This window comes from Achroia grisella, unplaced genomic scaffold (genome assembly GCF_030625045.1).
Source record: "Achroia grisella isolate CSIRO2021 unplaced genomic scaffold, CSIRO_AGI_Agris_v1 utg1248, whole genome shotgun sequence".
Taxonomy (NCBI): domain Eukaryota; kingdom Metazoa; phylum Arthropoda; class Insecta; order Lepidoptera; family Pyralidae; genus Achroia; species Achroia grisella.
In genome coordinates this window covers 1,030,949-1,052,583 of record NW_026712607.1, presented here as the reverse complement: position 1 = coordinate 1,052,583, position 21,635 = coordinate 1,030,949, and the positions used below count along the sequence as shown (strand labels likewise).

Below are 21,635 nucleotides of genomic sequence, written 5' to 3'. Positions count from 1 at the left end.
ATAAATTGAGATTTGTTTATGACCAGCTTTTACCCGCAACCTTTTTCATGTTACTTGACATAGTATTAGATTTAAAGTTTATATTGCTTGTATCTATCTTCAACTCAATTAGTATGGCTAATAAACATACACAGTGCCTAATTTTATGGAGGCTACTTGAGCTAAAATATTCTTCAAATATTTTTGTACCAGGAACCTTATTTTGTGTACACAAGGTAACTCATAAGAGAATCATTCATATTCACCATAGGATGAATGGTTTATAATGCATACACAACATTTAGTTAATCTTTTTTTTATTAATAAATATTTCTATGATCATTTGTTATTCTGTACATTAAATAAATAAAACAATAATGTCTTTGTGATAAGATTTATTATTTAAGCTAATTTAATATAAACAATAATTTTATGCATATATATCTATATATACAAATGTAATTATTGTACAATCCATAAGGTATTTGGACTTAAATGTTAAATATTCAATGTTATGTGGTGACATTACACTTTGTCATTTCATAAGAGACAAGCAAAATTATTTCAGTTCTTTTTAATTCAGCCCATGAAAGCGGATTCACTGTTGTTTCAATGCACGTGTGTAGTTAAGGCTATTAAATATTGTATATTTTATCTCAACAATTGGTCCAGTTTCAAAGGCTTTTATACAATAATTAATTTAGTACAACAAAAATAAAACCGACTTCAATCATTACTCATATTACCATCTGATGATCAATGATGATTATCATCTCACGATAAGGCCCGGTGTTATCCAGTTTAGATGTACCTAATGATAATAAACAGTATAGAATGCTGTATTTTCCAGTTGTTTTGAATTAATCACAAAATAACTGAACCGATTATGATGAAATTTCAATGGGACCAATCAAACCATTATAATCCGTCTTCAAATGACGGAGTTTTGACGTAATAAACACGAAAAATAAATGCAACCGAATTGATAACCACTATTCATTGAAGTCGGTTATTTTTTTAATATTAAAAGTAATTTGAATTAGCAACAAACCAAAAGTAAATATATGACAAAGAAGTATTTTTTTACCATAAACAAGGACGTTAAAATATGTACCTTAATCGTCTACACATAGCAATAAAAATGCGTTAGCATCTTAATACATATATTAGTTTGTGTACTAAAATTGGTGGTGATATCGAAGCATTACTAACGCCCTATGCACCTACATATATCGTAATTGTTATTATTATGTTTTCTTTTTCTTCTCTTCTCTTCTTTCATTTAGTATAAAAACAACGATTTGCCTACACACAAGATTTATTAAGAACGTTTCTGATACTGTTGCGAAGTCGCTACCAATTTTAGCACCGTGTGTAGACATTATTGAGGGATTTGTAATTTTATTACACTGGATCACTTATTTTAAAGGTATCTTTGGATCTTACATCTAATTATTAAAGCTGTCAATCTTAATTATATTTGCAAAATATATGACAACCGGCAAAATATCACATACATTTCTTTTAATATTATTTTGTGTAAGTAATAGTTTTACTTAGTGCAAATAGAGAAAAATACTTTTTAAGTTAAGATCATTAATATTTCTTTCATTCTTTTTTGATAAAAGGTAATGTAGTTTTTATTAGGTACTATATACGGGGCGTTTATTAACTTACTATGATTTCGTCCTTCACTTGAGTCGTTTAGCTCAAGGTGCGACATATACACCGCACTCAGCCTGAGGAAGACTTCCGAATGAAGTCGAAACAATTGTAGCGAAAGACGAAAGTTTATCTTTATTTCCCCATATATAGTAATAAAAATTTGTGTCTAAAGGAAATGTTAGTGTGCAGTTATTAGCAAGAAATCGTAATACAGAAAATATACAATTGAAATGTTAGAATATTCGTCTCGAATAGGTACGACCTAATTTATAATGATTCTATTTCTTTAAATGTTCCTGTCACAGCTCGTTTTTTGCTTTCTTTATTGCGTCACTAATTTTTACAAACAAAAAAGTAAATAATTTTTATTTATCAACAATTTTATGAACATGATCCGGCTCGTAGGACCAGTTTGGAGAGTTTTTTTGTGTTTTTTTATTTAGATATGGACAGGAACATTTAGAAATAAATAGTTATTAAAAATTAAAAAAGTATTAAGTATATAAACAAAGAGATTCAATCAACACTCATGAATATGGATGCAAAATTAAGAAAACAACAATTTCGTTCATAAAAACGTTAAACGACCATAAACATATTCTAGATAAACATTGCAATCTTTTCCTTTCTTACCCACGATTCTTAATTTAAAACAAAAGTGATGAACTTCAGATAAAGTTAAAATGGTTTTGTAAATTTCTATTAGCCGTATTAGGGATATAATTGTAGTACCTACATATTAATATTACTCAATCTTACACATTTCGTTCATAAGTATATAAAGGACATCTGATTTCCCTAGGAATCTGAATTACTGATGAAGGATGAAAGAATGAGGATAGGTAATATTTTTTTATATTATTGTACTGGCAAACAACCTGAAGATACGGACAGCCCTTAGGACATCACGTCATCATGTGATAGCCGTACCTCTCATGCGTTTTCTCGCGGTATCGTTCTTTGAAATTCAAGTACGTACAACATTTAAAAAAATTATGAGGTTGGTTTATAATTTAATATTTTTATATCTATTGAGCTAGACAAATTCATACTAGTTTTAAGTATTTAAAATTTAATCTCGTTATGTTCCCTTTCGTTCTCGTTTTGATCGAAGGCTCATACCTAATACTTAATAATAATTCCTACCTAAACTGTTATTTTCTATCTAATCGAATGAATCTAGAATTAATTATCTAATGAAACAATTCAATTCCGCCATAAATAAAGGTATATCTAAATATTTATATTATAATTTTATTCGCATAAAATATTCTTAAAGTTGCATATTATTTATTGTCATGGGTGCTCTACATATACTACGGTTTGCCGCGTTCTTTTTAGTTTTAAAATAATTAGCGCATTGTCACTCCATACTTTTTACACATAGATGATATAATTATAAAAAAAAAGACCGGTCTTTTTGGTATTCGAAATATGAAGTTCTAATATGCAGTTAATTCTAATGTCAGTATAATTTAATTTCAAACGTAAAAATTTTGGTGATTATGTTAATCTGTTTATTGTGTTGAGTAGGATTATAGGATTTTACAAAATTTTAAATTTGGAATATAAATTAAAAATATTGATGATACCCATTTTGCGTCTTTCCCTGTCTTAAGAGGCCTTTCACATTTTTTGGCCTAAAAGCAGTGTCTTTGGGGTTCTGGTTCTAAGAAATTAAGAGTCGGATATACATTTTGATTCCTGAATTATATAGATAGATATCTAATCTTAAAAACAACATCTTTGAAATGTTAATTTTCTCTTTGTTAGTCTTCCTAATTTCTAAAATAGTTTATTCAAAAACGCTAAATGACAGAAGTTTGGGGTCGTCGTTCATTAATAAACAAACATAAATTGATATGATATCTTTACTAAAACTTGATAATTACTTTATAAATTGAGACAGCATCGTCCTTTTTTTCATTTTCAACTTAAATATCTAAAAAATTGATCATAATTAAACCCGAAATTTCAACAAAACTTTGCCATAATCATTTCTAATTTTCTCATAAATACAACGAAACTTTTGCATAAAAAAAACATAATAATAAAGTTAATATACTTGTAAATTAGAAATATGAAAAAAAAATATAAGTTTCTAAGAAAAAAATAAACAATAATAATAATTTAAAGTTGTATAAATTCCGTTGCGCCAAAAGTAAATTCTCAGTGCTGCGCTAGCGCTCGTCGAGGTAGGACCTATACCATTTTTTACAATACCGCTAAGATAAGACATTCGTCAGTGAACATTAGTATAGAGCGACTAAACAATTTTGATAATTTAATTAATTTTGTTAATATATACTTATTTCTACGAATATTAATTTAAAGTTGTTGTTAAATATATATATATATAATATTTATTTTAGCATGCCAAGACAAAAGTACAGTTATGCTACAAATAAAACCTACCTACCCTGCTGGACTATGAAAAGCACAAGAGCATGGTATTTCGTCACACTAATGGCAATTAATTGTTAAAATTAAAAAAGAGAACATTTTAGTATTTTTAAAAATAACGCTTATCTGAGAGAAAAATGTAAGAAAATGTAAACCAATTTTACTCTATGTTTATTTTGTAGTTTTTTTCTAAATTAAAATAGGGTTATTGTTTATAAAAATACCATTATTATTTTTACGTACATTTGTCTTGTGTTATATAGTGTATATCATCTAGTATGCAATGTGGATTGTAAATAAATTGTTGTAAATAAAATGTTAAAAAAACCAAATTATATATAAATTATATTCCTTAATGTTTAGAGATATTTTATCCAATTTTATTTTATTTTACACAATACAGATATTTCTAAATTGCAGCTATTCTGTTATTATACTCGTTGGACTTTCATTACTGTACAGTTATGTCAAATAATTATGCGTGTTTGGGTGAAAAGTCAACAACATTATAAATGTTTTTATTTAGAGACTAGCTTTTAGCTCGCGGCTTCGCCCGCGTGAATATGGGATATATAGGTTATCGCGCGTTTAAAGATCCGTGTACAGTATTGGGACGTTATATATAAACCTTCCTCTTGAGTCTATCTATTCTGTCTATTAAATAACAACGAATCAAAATCTGCGTAGTTTTTTAAGATCAAAAAATCGGTATTCTTGGTATATAAGCTGGTTGCCCAGCTAACGTACCGGTTATAATGGTCTACAATTAAATTGTCTTTCAATTCTTTAGTAAGCAACATATCCAATGGGACGCCATTGCACATGTTCGGCGGGCTTAAATTTCATGATTGGATCATGCTTTTGAGAAATTCCTTCCTCAAGTTTGAGCAGTTAGTGTGGGAAATCACTATCTGTGCTTCCATAAAAATGAGCTCTCAAATTTGTCAGTAGTTTAAAACTTTCAATTAAAGTACATAAGGGAGACGATGTTAATGACACAGAGAGTCTTTCAGAAAATTCCAGCAAAAGTATAAAAGTAATCCCGCCAATGAGAGCAGAAGTGTTCTTAAGGTCTTTTAAGGTTCTGTCCAAAAGCTCATGGTGATTTCATTACATATAATCAATGAGGCGTCTTGTAATAATTTATAAAAAGGTTTGATATTAACAAGTAATTATTTGTCAAGAATCAAGAATTGGCCAACCAAGAACGAGAAGCTGCAATATCAGCCAATATCATGCGGCGACGTCAATGATGCAGGAACAGCAATGATAGCAGTTGAAGCTTTTTTTTTACAACTTAGAATGGCAAACAAGCTGACGGCTCTCCTGATGGAAAGGGGTAACCGTCGCCTATATACATGAGCAGTACCTGACATGTTCATATCAGCATATTGTTTCCCTCATGCGTTGCCATTCCTGAAAACTCGGGTGTTATTCCCCTGTACCCTGTAAATTCACTACCATATATATACACAGGTAGTCTATATAGATAGTTATACATATACACAGATAGTATACCCTGAGAAAGGTCATAGACTACTTTATAGTGCGAAAAAAGTATTGTAAGGGATTAAAAGCGGAGATGAAAGGTTGTATAAAAGTATCGTCATTGTTTAAGTGAAACAATGAAACTTTTTTAGGTTATAATCTAAATATATTTCCTTTATTTGGTCAATTTCATTATACCACGCTGACGAAGTCGCGGATACACCTAATATACATATAAGGATGGGACCTTTAAATCAAAACAAAGTTTTGAAAACACAACTATTATATATAAATAAAATAATTATTTGCTAAGTATAATATTTAGAACAAGTGAATATGGCAATAATGTATCCGATTCTTATAATAAATTATATTGTATCTATTAATAAATAAACTGAATTAATATATAAGAAGAATTAATTAGTAAATTTATGTTATAGTAATTTCATCTTCCTGTCCTTATCCCAATTATTTGTTACTCATATTACTTAAGGTTTTGGCTTTTAGTTGTACAATCGGCCAGCATCCTGACATCAACCCTCTAGGAATAATATAATAAAAAAATATGGCCATTATTAGCACTTTGATAATTAAGATAAATCACGTTATTTAAAAAAATCCAATAAGTAGTCTCAGTTAAGTAGAAACATATCACATTATTAATTAAAATATTACAAGGATCAAAATGGTTCATACTAAATCCACACCGATTGCGCTACACGGTTATTTGCGTCTGTGTGCGTGTATTACTGTGTGTGTGCGTAAATCCATGCGATTAAACCTAAAGTTGAGCGGCATCATTTTGTAATAGGCCTCTTAAAGATCCACAGGGGTAACTTAAGAAAATATATACGTAGGTCTGTATAGGAACATTATTTTCAGTCAAATTCAGGGCTTTATCTTTATAGAGGTACATCACATACACCTACCATAAATGCTTATTGTCAAATGTTACCGAGGACCACTTGATATCGATAAGTATTGTTCAAAAGTATTTTTTCAGCCTTTCATAAACTATGAACACTGATCGATGTATTAGGTGTGTACCTATCAATAGTAGTATGTAGTGTCACTGGGTATAATATCAATCTATTAGAGTTAAAGACGGCATGATACAGCTTCATAGAGTCGAAACAAATTATTATCGGTCTGACAGGAATAGCTCTTCGTCGATATACGCTTGCATCGAACGTCGAAAACAAAATTTTGAATATTTTATGCGAATGTAAATAATTTTCCACATGGTTAATCCATAAACTACACAGGGTTTCGCACTATTTTAGTAATCTAACGTAGCTGATGATATGACTGATGCGTATAAAGTCTATCTAATTAGGTACGTGAAATATTTTAAAGAAGTGAAAAGATTTAAGTAATAGTTTAGTAGTTAGAATCACGGCATATTTTTGGACTGTAATATTCTACGTACATTTCAATAGCTTGGCTGAATTAGCCTGAATTCAAAACTTGACTATTTAGAAAAATAAACAAGAACTTGATTTGAAAATAGAACTCTTCTGAGCAAGCCAATTAGATACCTACTTAAATTTTTCCGCATCTACGGATATTATACACTGAGCCGGGAATCACTATGTTTTTTTGAAATATATACAGGCTGAATATATTGCACATAATATTCAATATTGTAAGACCAGCTTGCAACACTGTATTCTGCAAACATATAAATAATTACAAAATGATTACAAATTAATTATTAAATATCAATCGAATCATCCTCGCATTCTTATTGTAGGTACCACAATATCTTGCGTATATATTACTTAATCTACTTATAGCGAGCAGGTGGGCGCCCGCGAGTGCCACGGATTGGTCGGCCTGTAGCTACAGTGGTGGTATTGTTTATAGGGATTTTTATTTTTTTCGGACTACTCTAATGCTGTTGGCCGTAGCTGGCCTTTACAGCTTCACCGGACGGTAGGGTCGAGTGCAGATGTCACTCCAAACCCGCGGAAGGACTTATGGAGCTCCATGGAGGATTGACACAAATTGCATATTTTCATAAATACGTAAGTAAATCCGCAGATACATTAATACATTCACAATGCGTATTATTTATTAATCCTTTGTTTAACACTTTTTAATCGTCACCTTTTGATTGTTCTTGTTTATTTTTCTTAATATACATACGATACGTACTAGATGTGCTTAAAATATTTTAGGAAGAATAGCGACTTTTTAATTATTCATACATTATATTTTTTATCTTGAGTCTAAAACTTGAAGCTATTAATAAGCTATACTCGTAGATGTCTAAAATTCAGCTAGATAGGTTATTAGAATGAAAAATTATCTTACATAAATTTTTATTTTTTATTTTTATTTTTCATAATTAGATGAACAGCATCCAAATATGATAAAATTTTGCCAAGTTATTGCTGGCATTTAAGGGAAGGCTTATAACCATATAAGCATATCAAATGCCAGCAATTATCTATGCATAAGAAACAATTACGTTAGGAGCCGTGCATCTCGTATTCGAAATTTATTTGAAAGTTTGTACATTTCTGTAACCTTACGCTAGCAATGTGCCTGTCCAAGCTTCTACTATGATCCTAAAATATTTCAAGCCTTTTTACACATTCTAAAATAAGGACATTTCAAATAATAACAGCGAACTACGGAACACGTTAAAATAAATTCCACCAAAACAACAATGCTACTTGTTTACTTAAAATTGGTCCGAATATTATTTGACTCCGCGGGCGACTAGTAAACTAGGCCTTCGGTTTAATTACATAATGGCACTGAATATAATAATTATAATGTCGACTTATCTATTCAACTAAATCTTCACATCAATGGGGCCGGTCAAATTAAAAACTCAATTCGTTACTTTCTTAATATATCTGTGGGAGTGCTTGTAAATATGTGAAATAAGTACTGTGGTAAATGTGTACTATAAACATATAATAAAAAAATAGAAAACTGCCACTTCAGATGGAAACAGCATGCAATTAAACTTAATTTAACGTAATTTGGTCAGAACAAAAGTAACTTAGGGTTTAACTACGCAATCCTATCGCTTAACAATTCTCATTGCATTTAAAATGAGAATCTACATTTTTTAAACATGTCTGAACTATGTCACTGTCACAAATCCAATACAACCCATCTTTAGCTTGTGTTATCAGCTGCGTCTTCCTTGTCCCATTCATTTGTGGTCGACGTAATATGGTTTACTCTTCCATTCATCCCTGTTCACAGTCATCTCGTTATTTACTCCCTTTCTTACCATATCATTATTCACACAGTTCATCCATATCGTCTTTCGTCTGTCCTCACAACCATCCACATTCAATGATTGTTCTAAAATCACAAACTTATTCATTTTAATCTGTTGCAATTTAGAATTGTTAGCATGTCGGTTGAAACGAAGCGACTTTTATGTTTGCTATATTTAGAGAAAGAATATAAAAAATTTACTTTAAAACTTATATATATGCTAGATTCCTCTGACAAATCGACTTGTTTTCTATTTTTATATTATTTTTTCAGTAACATTTTATACAAACTGGATATTTACCGTGATTATTTATTTGCTCTTTACTGCACCAGAAGTATATTACAAAAACACATATACAGATGTAATAAAGTACAAAAGGCAGTCATATCGCGTGGTAGATGGCGCAAGAATTTACTAGAGTTTGATTATGTTGTTTATATGGGCGACCAGAAAGCTACGATTTCACTCGTTTTAGTTATAGTTAGTAACTTAAAATGTAGTATTTTATTAATAAATTAAATATAAATTAAATTATTTGTTTTTTTGGCAGCTGGATGGACTGAAATAAAATAACACGGCAAATGTCCCGATTATATAACGCATATTATTATAAACGAAGAAGAAAAATGTTTAAAATAATATTGTGAGTTTGCTCCATAATAATGATCAAATAAGTTATATTAATAATGGTTATTTATATCTATCTATGTATTTCATATCACCTTCATCCAATCTAATTTAAAACTTTTAAAAATGTTATAATAAATAATTATTATAATGTTTCAACGATGCAACCAGAAATGTTCTTTAAATGTAATAATAAATAATTATTCTAGTAATAATTTGGACTCTGCTTCCAAATTTGAAATCGAGAAGTTCATGCCAAAGCGGTGGTACTTTATTTTAATAATTCTTAGCACTAATTTTATTTAATAAAAAAATATTCTTGACTCTAAATTAGGTACTTATACCGATGAGGTTTAATACTCGAGTGAGAGTCGATATTGCAAGTGATTTTATATTACATTTGGACATAGTAAATTTGAGGTAAGCACCTAAGTGTTTATTTTTATTTCATTTGACGCGTTTATCCACGTAATATTAAAGAACAACGCTATATTGTATAACTTTACTGCACAATTCTGAATTTTAAGTAGATTACGAGTTGCAGTTACAAGATATATTGTATAGCCCGTAATTACAAATGTTAAATGTCATACAAAATTGCAAATTATTATTTAATAAGAACAATTTACTGCCAATGAAAATTATATCTATGTCCAGAAGTGGACGTCATCCGGGCTGCGATGATGATGATGATGATGAATGAAAATTATATATTTAAAGAACACACACTTTAATATAAAGGCTATTTAACTAAATTAGGTAGCAAAAGGTCTTGGTTCATCGAATGCCCACTAGATTCTCCTGTATGGTGTTAGACCACTGTACAGACTACTATTTGCTCTATCGTTGAACATTATAGCCTATTTCTTGAAATTGTTATGAATTTACATAAGGTTATTAAGTACGACTGTTTACATCTCTTCTGAAATATTAGAAAATCAAAATTATAAATAAAGTGTGGTGAGCTTATTCTTTAATATCACGTGTTGTAGATTTATCAGGCCGCAGAATATTAAAATACTAATAAGTAACCATTTCGTCCATCTTTTTATGAGATTGTTGAACACTTCTTTATTTTTCCAGCTGGATTAACGATCCAAGGATTTTAGAAATCCAAACCTAGAATTTATTTTATACCGGATCTCATACGAATCTGACGACGGCGACGGCCAGAAGAGAGATTCCGGCTTTAAGTTCAAGTGAGGGGGCGATGTGCGCCGCCGACGAGTTTCCAGCTAAGATTAAAGCCCGAAGACGCTGCCGTTCCCGGTACCTGCAGTCCAGAATAAATAAGCCAATTAATACCTCTCTTAAAATATCTCGACTTTTCTATGCAGGATATTTGAAAAACCACATGTAATATATATACAAGTATAATAATTAAACAAATAATAACAAACATAAAATAGTATTTTATAATATAGGGGTGTTAAGTCCTGGATAGCTAATAAAGCCAGTGGACTGTGATTAATATATATAATATGAAAACAGTTATGAAAGATAGACAGATGTACGTTAAACTAAGAAAGGTGGAATTATTTGTAAGCCGGTAAGTGTTGGTTCCGGTCGGGCAAGAAGTGCCGGTGTCCGCCACCGGCCGCAGTTGCCGATGCGCAGCGCCCCCGCAGGCCGCGGAACGGTGCCTTGAGTGTGTAGACAAGGGGACTTCTGGATGATGGTAAGAGATTACCGTCGTTCTGACACTAGTGGAATTTCATGTGTGTTGTCGGATTTTAGAAGTAGGAGAAGAGACAACTATTAAAAAAGGGATATATGAAATGCGCTAACACTTTAAGAGCGTTTTTTTATTTTGTGCTCCACAGATTACATTTTGCCATAAAACAGTTTATTCTATGGATTTTGATTTGGTTTGGTTTCAGAGATGACCAAAACTTAAAATAAAACCAAGGATGGACTTATCGGCACCGAGTTTTTACGTATTTGTTCCATTCGTAATCTCTGTCTCTCTCTGAGACTCTGAGAGCTAGTAACTATTTTGCTCAACTGATCCACGTTGGTGGTAACAATTGATTTATAATAAAAAGATAATCACTTATAAAGAAATGTTTACGAAGTTAATAGATATATAACATTAGTGTGGTGTCACATTTACCTGGTGTCTTCGCCGGGTGGGTCTAGGCACTCGAATTCGCAACATCGCTCGCCGACTCGAAAGTTTTTACAAAACTGTAAACAAGCGGAATCATAAATTAGAGAGACGAGACGAAATTCTTAGCAGTCTATGAATTCGCCGTGTTTGTGCCGAGTCCATCTTTTTGCAGAGAAAGAAACTCTGAGCTGTTGTTGATGTTGTTGCAATTTCTATGTATAAATATGACTGACTCTCCAGATTACTGATATGCTCTCTCTTAAATAAAAAAGAGAGAGATGAACTTCTTGGCTTCCCTGGATTCACTGTACGTGTGCCGGGTTCATCGTGTGGCGAGACTCTGAGCAGTTCCCGGGACTTATGACCCGGGTGTAGATTTGAAGACGTACATCAACACTCATGTTCATCGCTCATGTTTCTCTCCCTGCCCAAACAAATCTTGTAGGAGCCTGCTAGTGCAGCTTTAGATACACGTTCTAGTATAGAACTTACTGCAGTTTTAGGCAAATCTGAATTTACATACAAAATACGCAATGTAGAAGTACATTTTACTTTATTGACGTCGAGACTATTACAATAAATTGTCTACACTACTCTTAAGTGGCTAGTGATTTGGAAGAGTCCATTTCAGAATTTTTTAGGTCATCATAACAATCCATTATCGTCCCGTACCTAGGTAGGCACGATGTTCCTTTCAGAAGATTTCTTTGTTATCGAATGAAATTTATTTAGCGTACTGTTACTACGTATATTTATTAGCAAAGGAATTTAATTTCAGTTTTTCTTTTACCTATTCCATGTGTTTATGAGTTGTTCTCTTATACGGTTCTCGTAACATCTTACGCATGAAAACGAGTGATGACATTGTATTTTTATTCCGACTTCTTTTTACTTTATCTTCTTTAACTTTTTTGGTAAATAGTGATGATTATATATGATGTTTACTTTATGATTTCACGATTTCTAATGAAGCTTTACTTATAAGCTATATACTCTAGACCAGTGTTTCTCAACGCAAGGCCCAAGCTCCATAGGGGGGCATCCATATAATTCGAAAATGGACTCTTTATTAAAATTATATGGAAAGTGACTTTGAATTTTTCATTGTTTTGAAAATTTAATTACTGTTTTATTAACAATTTCTTAGTGATTTCTTCCTAAAACCTATTAAGTAAGTTTCTTAACTGAACGTATAAATTTTTTTATGTTAATAATTATGTATGTTATATAAGATGGGGCATGACACTAAAAAGGAAACACTACTCTAGACGTTCCCTTCTAGTAAAGCCGTGTAGGATATATTTCTTTGGATTTATTTAAGAATTGACCACAGTGGGATAACTGACCTTCATCTTCTGAATCTTTTAATCATCTTTCACTAATTGCCCCTTAGCCTGTAGATACATATATATAAGATTACCACACAATTTTTATTATTCATAACAAATATTAGTCGTCTACTTGTCACACCAAGTAATAAATAATATATTTTAAGTACCCACTGTGCATTCAATACTTTGGCAACGGTTATTTCGGCCTACATTTGGCAAGTTATAACACGATAAATTATTACGTGACCTTACTTTTATGTATTATTTTATTTCATAGCGCTATATTTAAAATTTGTTACCGAAGTAGTAAATCATCGCGAAATGTGTTTATAGGACATACATTTTCTTTTAGGACTACGATATTTTACAGCAAAATTTAATAGTTTATATATATGTACTTATGGACTTGATCTGGATTATATTTATATATATTTAAATAAAATAACAAAGCAAACGTTTATCTAATTTAATTTTATATGAGACAAGAAAATGACATAATTAAATTGCGCGCGCAGCTGTACATGCGCGCTGCCTATACATTATATTTATGTACGTATACACCCATATACTCAACACTAGCCGACCCGCGCGACTTCTTCTGCGTACATTTTCCCCGTTTTTGCAACAGTTTTAGTTGCATTTCCGCTCCTATTGTTCGTAGCGTAATGTTATATAGCTGTTATAATCTTCCATGATAGGCTAGATCAGTGTTTCCCAATCTTTTTAGTGCCATGCCACATCTTAGACATTCTAAAATTCTTATGCCACCCTTTCCCCCTACTTAATATATATAATTCATAACATTGAAAAATTTAACTATTCACTTGAGAAACTTAAATAACAGGTTTTAGAAAGATCACTATGGAAATTGTAATTAAGTAAGAGACAGTAAGTAAGTTATTATTCATATTAATAATTTTAATTTTTCAATTCGAAAATGGACTCTTTACATATTCGAATTGCCTTATTAACAATCTGAAAAATTTAATTCTTTTACTTAAGAAACTTAAATAACAGGTTTTAGGAAGATCACAGGACATTATAATTGAAACAGTAAGCAAATTTTCAAATTCATAATTTTGATAAAGTCTATTTTCGAATTGTCCCCCTGCGGGACCTGGGCCACGCTTTGGGAATCACTGGGCTAGATGAAAGAAGTAACGTGTAAAGGCAGCCATTGAGCCCGTAATCCTCTACTAACAATCAAGTGGTGTTGCTTTTAGGACTGGTTTTAGTTATATGTCGAGCCGTATGCTTGATTGTGGAATTCATATAAATGATACTCACATAAGGCGGATCACAGTATATGGCTTTGCACCACATCGGCTCAGAGTGGTAGCAGACACAGAGGGAGCAGACTCCTGGGCCGGGCACGTACAGCAGGCCGTGAGGGACCGACTTGCCCTCCCAGTCTAGGCATTCCTCCTCCACACACGCTGGCAACATACAAATCAGTTATAAACATTATTAATTTAAAATATAATATTTGTATGAAAGGGGTAGAGTATGTAATGTTTTTTTTTAAAGGATAGTGTGTGAATTGTCCTAAGCTAAGCAGACTTGTATTATTGTTCTAGACAACAAATATAAATACATGATACATTTTTTTATAAACATAGAAAACACAGGTCGATCTAGTCATGCATACAAATGTTACCGTACAGGGAATTGAACCCGAGATCAACGGAAGTAAGGCGGTGTGCTAAAGAGCCAAGCCATCAGGCCGACAGATAGACATTCGATTAATCATATGCATAATGTAATTGACAACGGTAAGTAGATAACTAGTCAGACAATTAAAAACTATTTTATAACATTACGAGCTGTGTCCGCGGTTTCACTCGCATGAACTTTATAGCATATATGTTTTTCTTATGTATAAGCTATATTACTGTAAAGTTTCATCAAAATCCGTTCAATAGTTTTTGCGTGAAAAAGGAACAAACATCCATCCATACTCACAAACTTTCACATTTATAATATAAAAAAATAAGATTATTCAAAGTTTTAAACAATAATTTCTTTTCTCTGCAAGGATTGTTTAGTTTCGTGAATCACAAGTTTATAGCTTTTGTACACTTTATGACTAACGGTGTATAAAGAAAAATGTATAACTCTTTATACCTGATAGATAGCAGGCATAAATACAACTTGTAGGGAAATGGTTGTAGATTTATAGTCGAATCAAAACAGGTAACATAATCCGAGCCGTAAACGCAAGAGGAAATCTTTAAGGATATACGTACATACTTGTGAGAATGTTCCAATAAAACGTTTTATTTATAATCTATACTAATATTTTATTACAGTGGTTGTATGTCTGTTATTTTATCACGATTATTATTGTTAAACGCCTGAACTGATAGTAATAAAATTTATACGTACATACAATTAGCAAAAATAACAGGATCTTACCACATTTTGTATTATATGTTTTTATTTTTATTAAAGATGAAGAAGAAAAGATTATAGGTATAAATAAGGATGATAGTATTAATTAATTGTCAATAGAACGGAAAGATAAGGTACGTGATCTTGGTGTACATTTCGATTATAAAATGATCCTCGATCAACATATTGATATAATAACATCGAAGGCTTTTAAATCCTTGGGATTCGTACTGCGGGTAACTACGCCTTTTCACGATATAGCTACGCTAAAAAACCTGTACTATACATATGTTCGCAGTATTTTGGATTATGCGTGCCCGGTATGGTCACCACAATACGAAATTTATATAGAACGTCTTGAACGTATACAGAAAAAATTTGTTGATCATCTTGCCTACCGTTTTAGACGTCCTGTTAACTCCTATCTTGAGTGTTGTCAGGAGTTTCGTATTCCTACTCTTGAAGAAAGACGTGCTGTAGCAGAAATGTGCCTATTATTTGATATAGTACGCGGTAACTTAGATTGCCCTGAATTGGTAGCGCGAGTTGCATACTGTACACCTCCCAAGCGAACACGTCATACACCGCTTATGCATGTACCATCAAGGTCCACCAATTATGCTAGTAATGCCCCTATAGTGCGTATTCTACGCAATTACAATAAAAATTTTGAAAATGTAGATCTTTTTTTCGGTTCAAAATGCAATTTTAAATCGCAAGTTTACGAGCACATCTTAAACTGATCTCTTATATCAATAATAATTACCTATTATATCATAAATAGATAACATAAATGGCTGAGGAATAGACATCATAGTAATTGGATTTATAGTATGATAATTCTGACTGTAGTGCAATTTGTTTTTGTGTTATTTTTGTTGGGTATTGAAATACCTATATTGTTTAAGTTTGTATAAAATATACTATAAGTATATTTACGTTTTATATTACGTTTAAATGTAACATGTAAAATTATAAACATATATAGTAATGTATGTAATGCAGGGGTACATAACAATTACTATCGGTCCTGACCAGTCTGACGTGTGCTGCGAATTATGAACTCCCATATTACGCGGCCTAGGTCATTTCTGAAACCTCGGAATGTATTCCTGTTATCTTTTGTGTGAAGTCCGTCACTTTGTTATAATTTTTTACTGATATTGTGAAACCTATTATTAGCTATACTATTGGCAGTGGCAATCCGTGAGGAAGTAGCCATTATTATTGCTAAAAGTTGCATATAGATGGCGTGATTGGTATCGATGGAATTCTTCATAGTTTTGCAAACGTTTTAAAAAACAAAACTGTGTTTACAAAAATGTTTAATCAATTTTTAAAAAGTTATATATACATGTTAAAATGAAATAATGCGTTTAGAAAAGTAATTTTCATATATTTACTCATTTTGTTATTTTCCAGTACTTAATTAATTTAATCAGTGCTAATACGGGGCTCTATGGGCTAATGTTTTCAAAATGCTTTCATAGATGGCATTGTTGTCATTTGTATCGGCCTAATTAAATGTCTTTTTATATTTTCCAATAATAAGCACTTAATATATCATTATTGTAAATTAAACATATAAAAAAATTTTAAGTAAATTAAAAATAGCCGAACAAGCAAGTAATACTATTTCCAATAATACTTATGTATGAAGTGTTGTCATATTAAAAATAAATACATGTATTATCGATTTTTTTTAATAATCGATAACAGGATTTTATTACAGCGCATTATTCGATGATGCTTTTAATGAGTCGTTGTGAACAGTAAATTTTCATTATTTTGTATTATAGCAGTGTTCCGTTTCAAAGAACGGAATATAGTAGTACATTATTAGTGTCGTTGGTTATTTACATTTGTACTAAAAATCGATTACATAATAATTTAAAATATCGAGTACGAATCGTAGTTGTCTTTGAATACTGGCAAGATTAAAATAGTATTTAAAAAAAAGAGAGAAATCGACCCTAACTCGAATACCATAAAGTTGATTTTCCTTTCTCATTAATATCATAACAGTTTGTTTTTAACTTGCGTATGACTCTGTGGTATGATGTTTAACGTGTATTGTTATTGTACGGTGCATACATTTCAAAAATTATATTTTAATGTAGGTACATACATTTCTTTCATACATTTCATACATGTCAAAAATTATCTTTTAATGTAGGTACACACATTTCTTTCATACATTTCATACATTTAAAAAATGAACTTTTTATGTAGGTACATACATTTCTTTCATACATCTCATACATTTCAAAAATTATATTTTAATGTAGGTACATACATTTCATACATGTCAAAAATTATCTTTTAATGTAGGTACATTAATTTCTTTCATACATTTCAAAAATGAACTTTTTATGTAGGTACATACATTTCTTTCATACATCAAATATATTATTATTGTAGATATTGAAAGTTATGTATACAAGTAATTCTGAATATTATCAAGTTCAAAATAAGCACACATTACTGGCTTAGATAATAGAGTAATATTACTTGTAATAAAAACATTTGTGACACCCATATGTATACATATTACATAGTAAGTACTTACGCCCGTGCCGTGAGACTCATCTAAGCGTACAGCGCATGCGCGTCGTGCGGTAACCGCACCGACCGACCAATAGGAGCGCGCCTCTCGCGCATCCAGAAAGTTCGCGACTAATGGACGGTATAGTAATAAAGCAATGAGTGTTCCAGTGACATCATTATAATATTTTCTCGTTAAGTTTTATTGTAATATACATAATTTCGTATTAAGTAACGTGTTCCCCCGTTACACATTTCTAACGTGTAACGGGCGTGAAAGCGAGACAAACAGACAGAGTTAATTTAGCATTTATAATATTTGTAAGAATATCGCTATTAAAAATAGGGGTTGGTGAAAGACGGGCCAAAATTTAGGCGTGTATGTAACATTATAAATAAATAAAAAATTGTCCATAATACAAAAAAAAAAATTCAGGGTAGGCCACCCCTATGACTTAGGGGTATAAAAAATAAATAACAACCATACCTCAGACCTAGCAAGTATACATATCAAATTTCATCAAAATGTGGGAGAAATATGGCAACTAACACTGTGATACGAAGTTTATATATAAGATATAGCGGAATTCTCATTAGGGAAAAGAGGGGTACATCGTAGAATACATGAGGTATATACCAGTAAATTCATTGTAGCTAAAACCAGTCTCTTACACATAACGATTGAAATAAAAAATCATATAGCCCGATGTTGATACGTACGAGTATAAACGTATCAAAATCGGGCTATACGTATAGCGCAGACGCGTTACAACATATCTTCGTCGAGAGAAAAAAATAGGCATGGAATGTAGAATAAACTATAACATAATATATACATTGGCACATAAGCCATATCTGCAGGGTATCGGCTAACGATATTATACCTACACATTTACATTGAATCTTGAATCGTCCCTAATGAGGTACACGATACAGTTACCTACATATCTTGTATATACCTATCTTTGCAAAACAGATGTCATGTAGACTGAATTGACTGCCATCTATTTTCGTGCTTTGTTACTAAGCACCCACTAGTAATCCGAACTGCTTCAGATCTAGAGACATCTAGCGGCTACGGCGGCGAAATAAAATAGCCCGAAGAATAGCCCGAGTTAGGAAGGAACCATTTTCTTGTATGGGATGGGGTATCTGTATGTAATATTATGTTATCTGTGCTATTGGTTTGTACTTTCTGTTTTTATGTATTGTGTATGCTGTTGGTTTCAAATAAATAAAGAAATAAATAAATGATAAGGTCCCGTGATTTTCCTTAGTTGTACAATAAATGATGATCGCGTCATAGGTATATAAAAAAGTATGTAATAAAATTCAAATTTAATTCAAAAATCATTTATTCATGTAGGACATTTTACTCGCTCATGAACATCACATTTTATATATTTTTTTCCCTACTAATCAAATTTTATACTAAAATACATATATATCACATAACAAGAATGGACGTATGATATAATTGGCTGGGCAAGGAAAAAACACGAGCTACGAAGGTGAGTGTTGGCGTACGTTGGCAAGGGCCCTTTAAACCCGGGTGTCAGTCCCAGGAATTACTCTGAGTATACCTCTCGCCACACCGTAGACCCGGCACGGTATAGTGAATATATGGAGTGCTAAGAAGTTAATTTTTTTAATACAATTTTTGTGTAATGCTGTCTTCTGGACTACCTTCGCATACTATACCTACTTATTTTTTGTAACATTCATTGTATGACTAGCAATATGTCATCCATTGCTTCGCTTGGATCACTGTGCCTTTTCTTTCTCTTTCAAATAAAAGAGAGAGTGAGCACAGCAATAATCATAGTTATATTTATACATAAAAATTAGTATTGTGACCTTAGGTCTATAAGTAAATAAACATATAGGTCACTAGCGTTGTCTTTTGTTATAATATATAGTACAAGTTGAGCCCTGGGATTTACCCGGGTGAAATTTATAGCCTATATGCTATTCTGATGTATAAGCTACATTATTGAAAAGTTTAATAAAAATCCGTTTAGTAGTTTTTACGTGAACGAGTAACAAACATCCATACTCACAAACTTTCGCGTTTATAATATCAGTAAGATTTATTGCTCACAATGACAACATATGTGCCAAGTCGTAGAAGGAACGAAGTCAACACAAAACCAAACAGACGAAATTAATGTTCTGTTTTTATGTTGTTACTTTCCTTAATAAATCTCGGCGTTCGTTTCCTCTATTCCTCACGACATCCATCCCCATTCCTTTATTTAGTTTTTATTCTACCAAATCTAACGTCTTAGCGAGTGACATCTTTATATCGATTAAAGCTCCGGAATTCTTTTTTTATATTACAAAGGTGGCAAGCATATGGCCCATCTGATGGTAAACGGTTATAGTATCATATGGACACCTGAAACACTGTGCGTGTTGCCGATCATTAAGAAACCTTACAACTCCGATATCATTATCATTTATACCGAGGTAGAATTTGTCTGAAAGAGGAATATGACATTTCGCACACTGTAGAGAAGGAGAGCAGAAAGTTTTTTTTTATTATGCATATAAAAAACTAGCTTTTGCCCGCGGCTTCGCTCGCAGTAGTAAATATTATTATTGAGTGTAGTTTTTGCGGCTTTACTTTTGTTTAGCGTGTGTAAAATTAGGGCCTACAAAATCTAAGAAGATTTGTGCAAACTTTCATCCCCTATTTTATCCCCTTAGGGGTAGAATTAATCAAAATCCTTTCTTAGCGGATGCCTACGTCATAACATCTACCTGCATGCCAAATTTCAGCCCTATCCATCCAGTGGTTTGGGCTGTGCGTTGATAGATCACTGTCAGTCACCTTTGAGTTATATATATTTAGATATATTACATCAACAAAAAATCATTACACACTACTATTTATTCAACACACATACCTACGCATATATACTTCTTTGTTTATTCTTAAAAAATATATATTAGTTATTGTGTGTTGAAAGTTTCTTTTGTATTTTTTATTATGATTGAAATTCGACCACTGGGCCGATACCTACTAGTAAAATTTAAAAACAACATAAAAATGCTTCGAGGTGTTTGGGTTTTTACATTTCTCTCGTTCATTTTTATCGTTTTATATGTATTCACGTACATTTAACAATCAGTAAGCCAACTGTCAAACGTTGTGGATAGTTCATTGTTAACAGTCTATGTAGAGAAAGGGTGCAGAATGCCTAATATTTTTTAATATTAGGCATAAAAATCTATTACATAAATAAAAAAAAAATTACACATATTGTCATATATTGAACATACCAACATATATTCTCTTTACTTTTTTCTTAAAAAATGTACATTTGTTATTGCGTGTTCAAAGATTATTTGTATTTTTGATTATGGTCGAATTTCTACCACTGGTCGGCTACTAGTAAAATTTAATAACAACATAAAAATGCTTCGTAGAGTTTGGTTTTTTATATGTTTCTCGTTCATTTGTTTTATATGTATTTACGCACATTTAACAATCAGTGAGCCAACTGTAAAACGTTATGGACAGTTCTATTTCATTGTTAATGGTTTCTGGCGCTAGACCGGCCCACACGGCCCGTATGTATAAATAATACGGAAGAATAATAAAAGTGTATGAAAATAAACAGATTTATATAACTGCCGGTGACGCAGGACCCGAGTGACACTGAGACTCTTTGGGATTCTGTCTGGAGCTGTATTTACGCAGTAAAGTAATGAATACTACTAAAAATGTAGTGGTGAATTTGTTTGTTTACCTCTTAACAACATTCTAAAATGAGAGCGTTTATGCGGGACGAAACTTCTGCAACAAGCTGCACTGTCCGTAATCAGTTAGGTTGATGATGGGGTATGC

The 21,635-nt window shown here is 31.7% G+C and overlaps 1 protein-coding gene across 1 annotated transcript in view; it reads right to left on the bottom strand.

The window, feature by feature from the left end:
• Positions 1 to 10,549: 10,549 nt before the first annotated feature.
• Positions 10,550 to 21,635, bottom strand: part of LOC131854912 (uncharacterized) — a 35,938-nt gene continuing 24,852 nt past the window's right edge. The window contains exons 2-4 of the mRNA XM_059206094.1: positions 14,135 to 14,283; positions 11,520 to 11,593; positions 10,550 to 10,679 (exon numbers count right to left, since the gene is read on the bottom strand). Of these exons, the coding sequence (XP_059062077.1) occupies positions 10,550 to 10,679; positions 11,520 to 11,593; positions 14,135 to 14,283 (353 nt within the window). The remainder of the gene's footprint in view (positions 10,680 to 11,519; positions 11,594 to 14,134; positions 14,284 to 21,635) is intronic.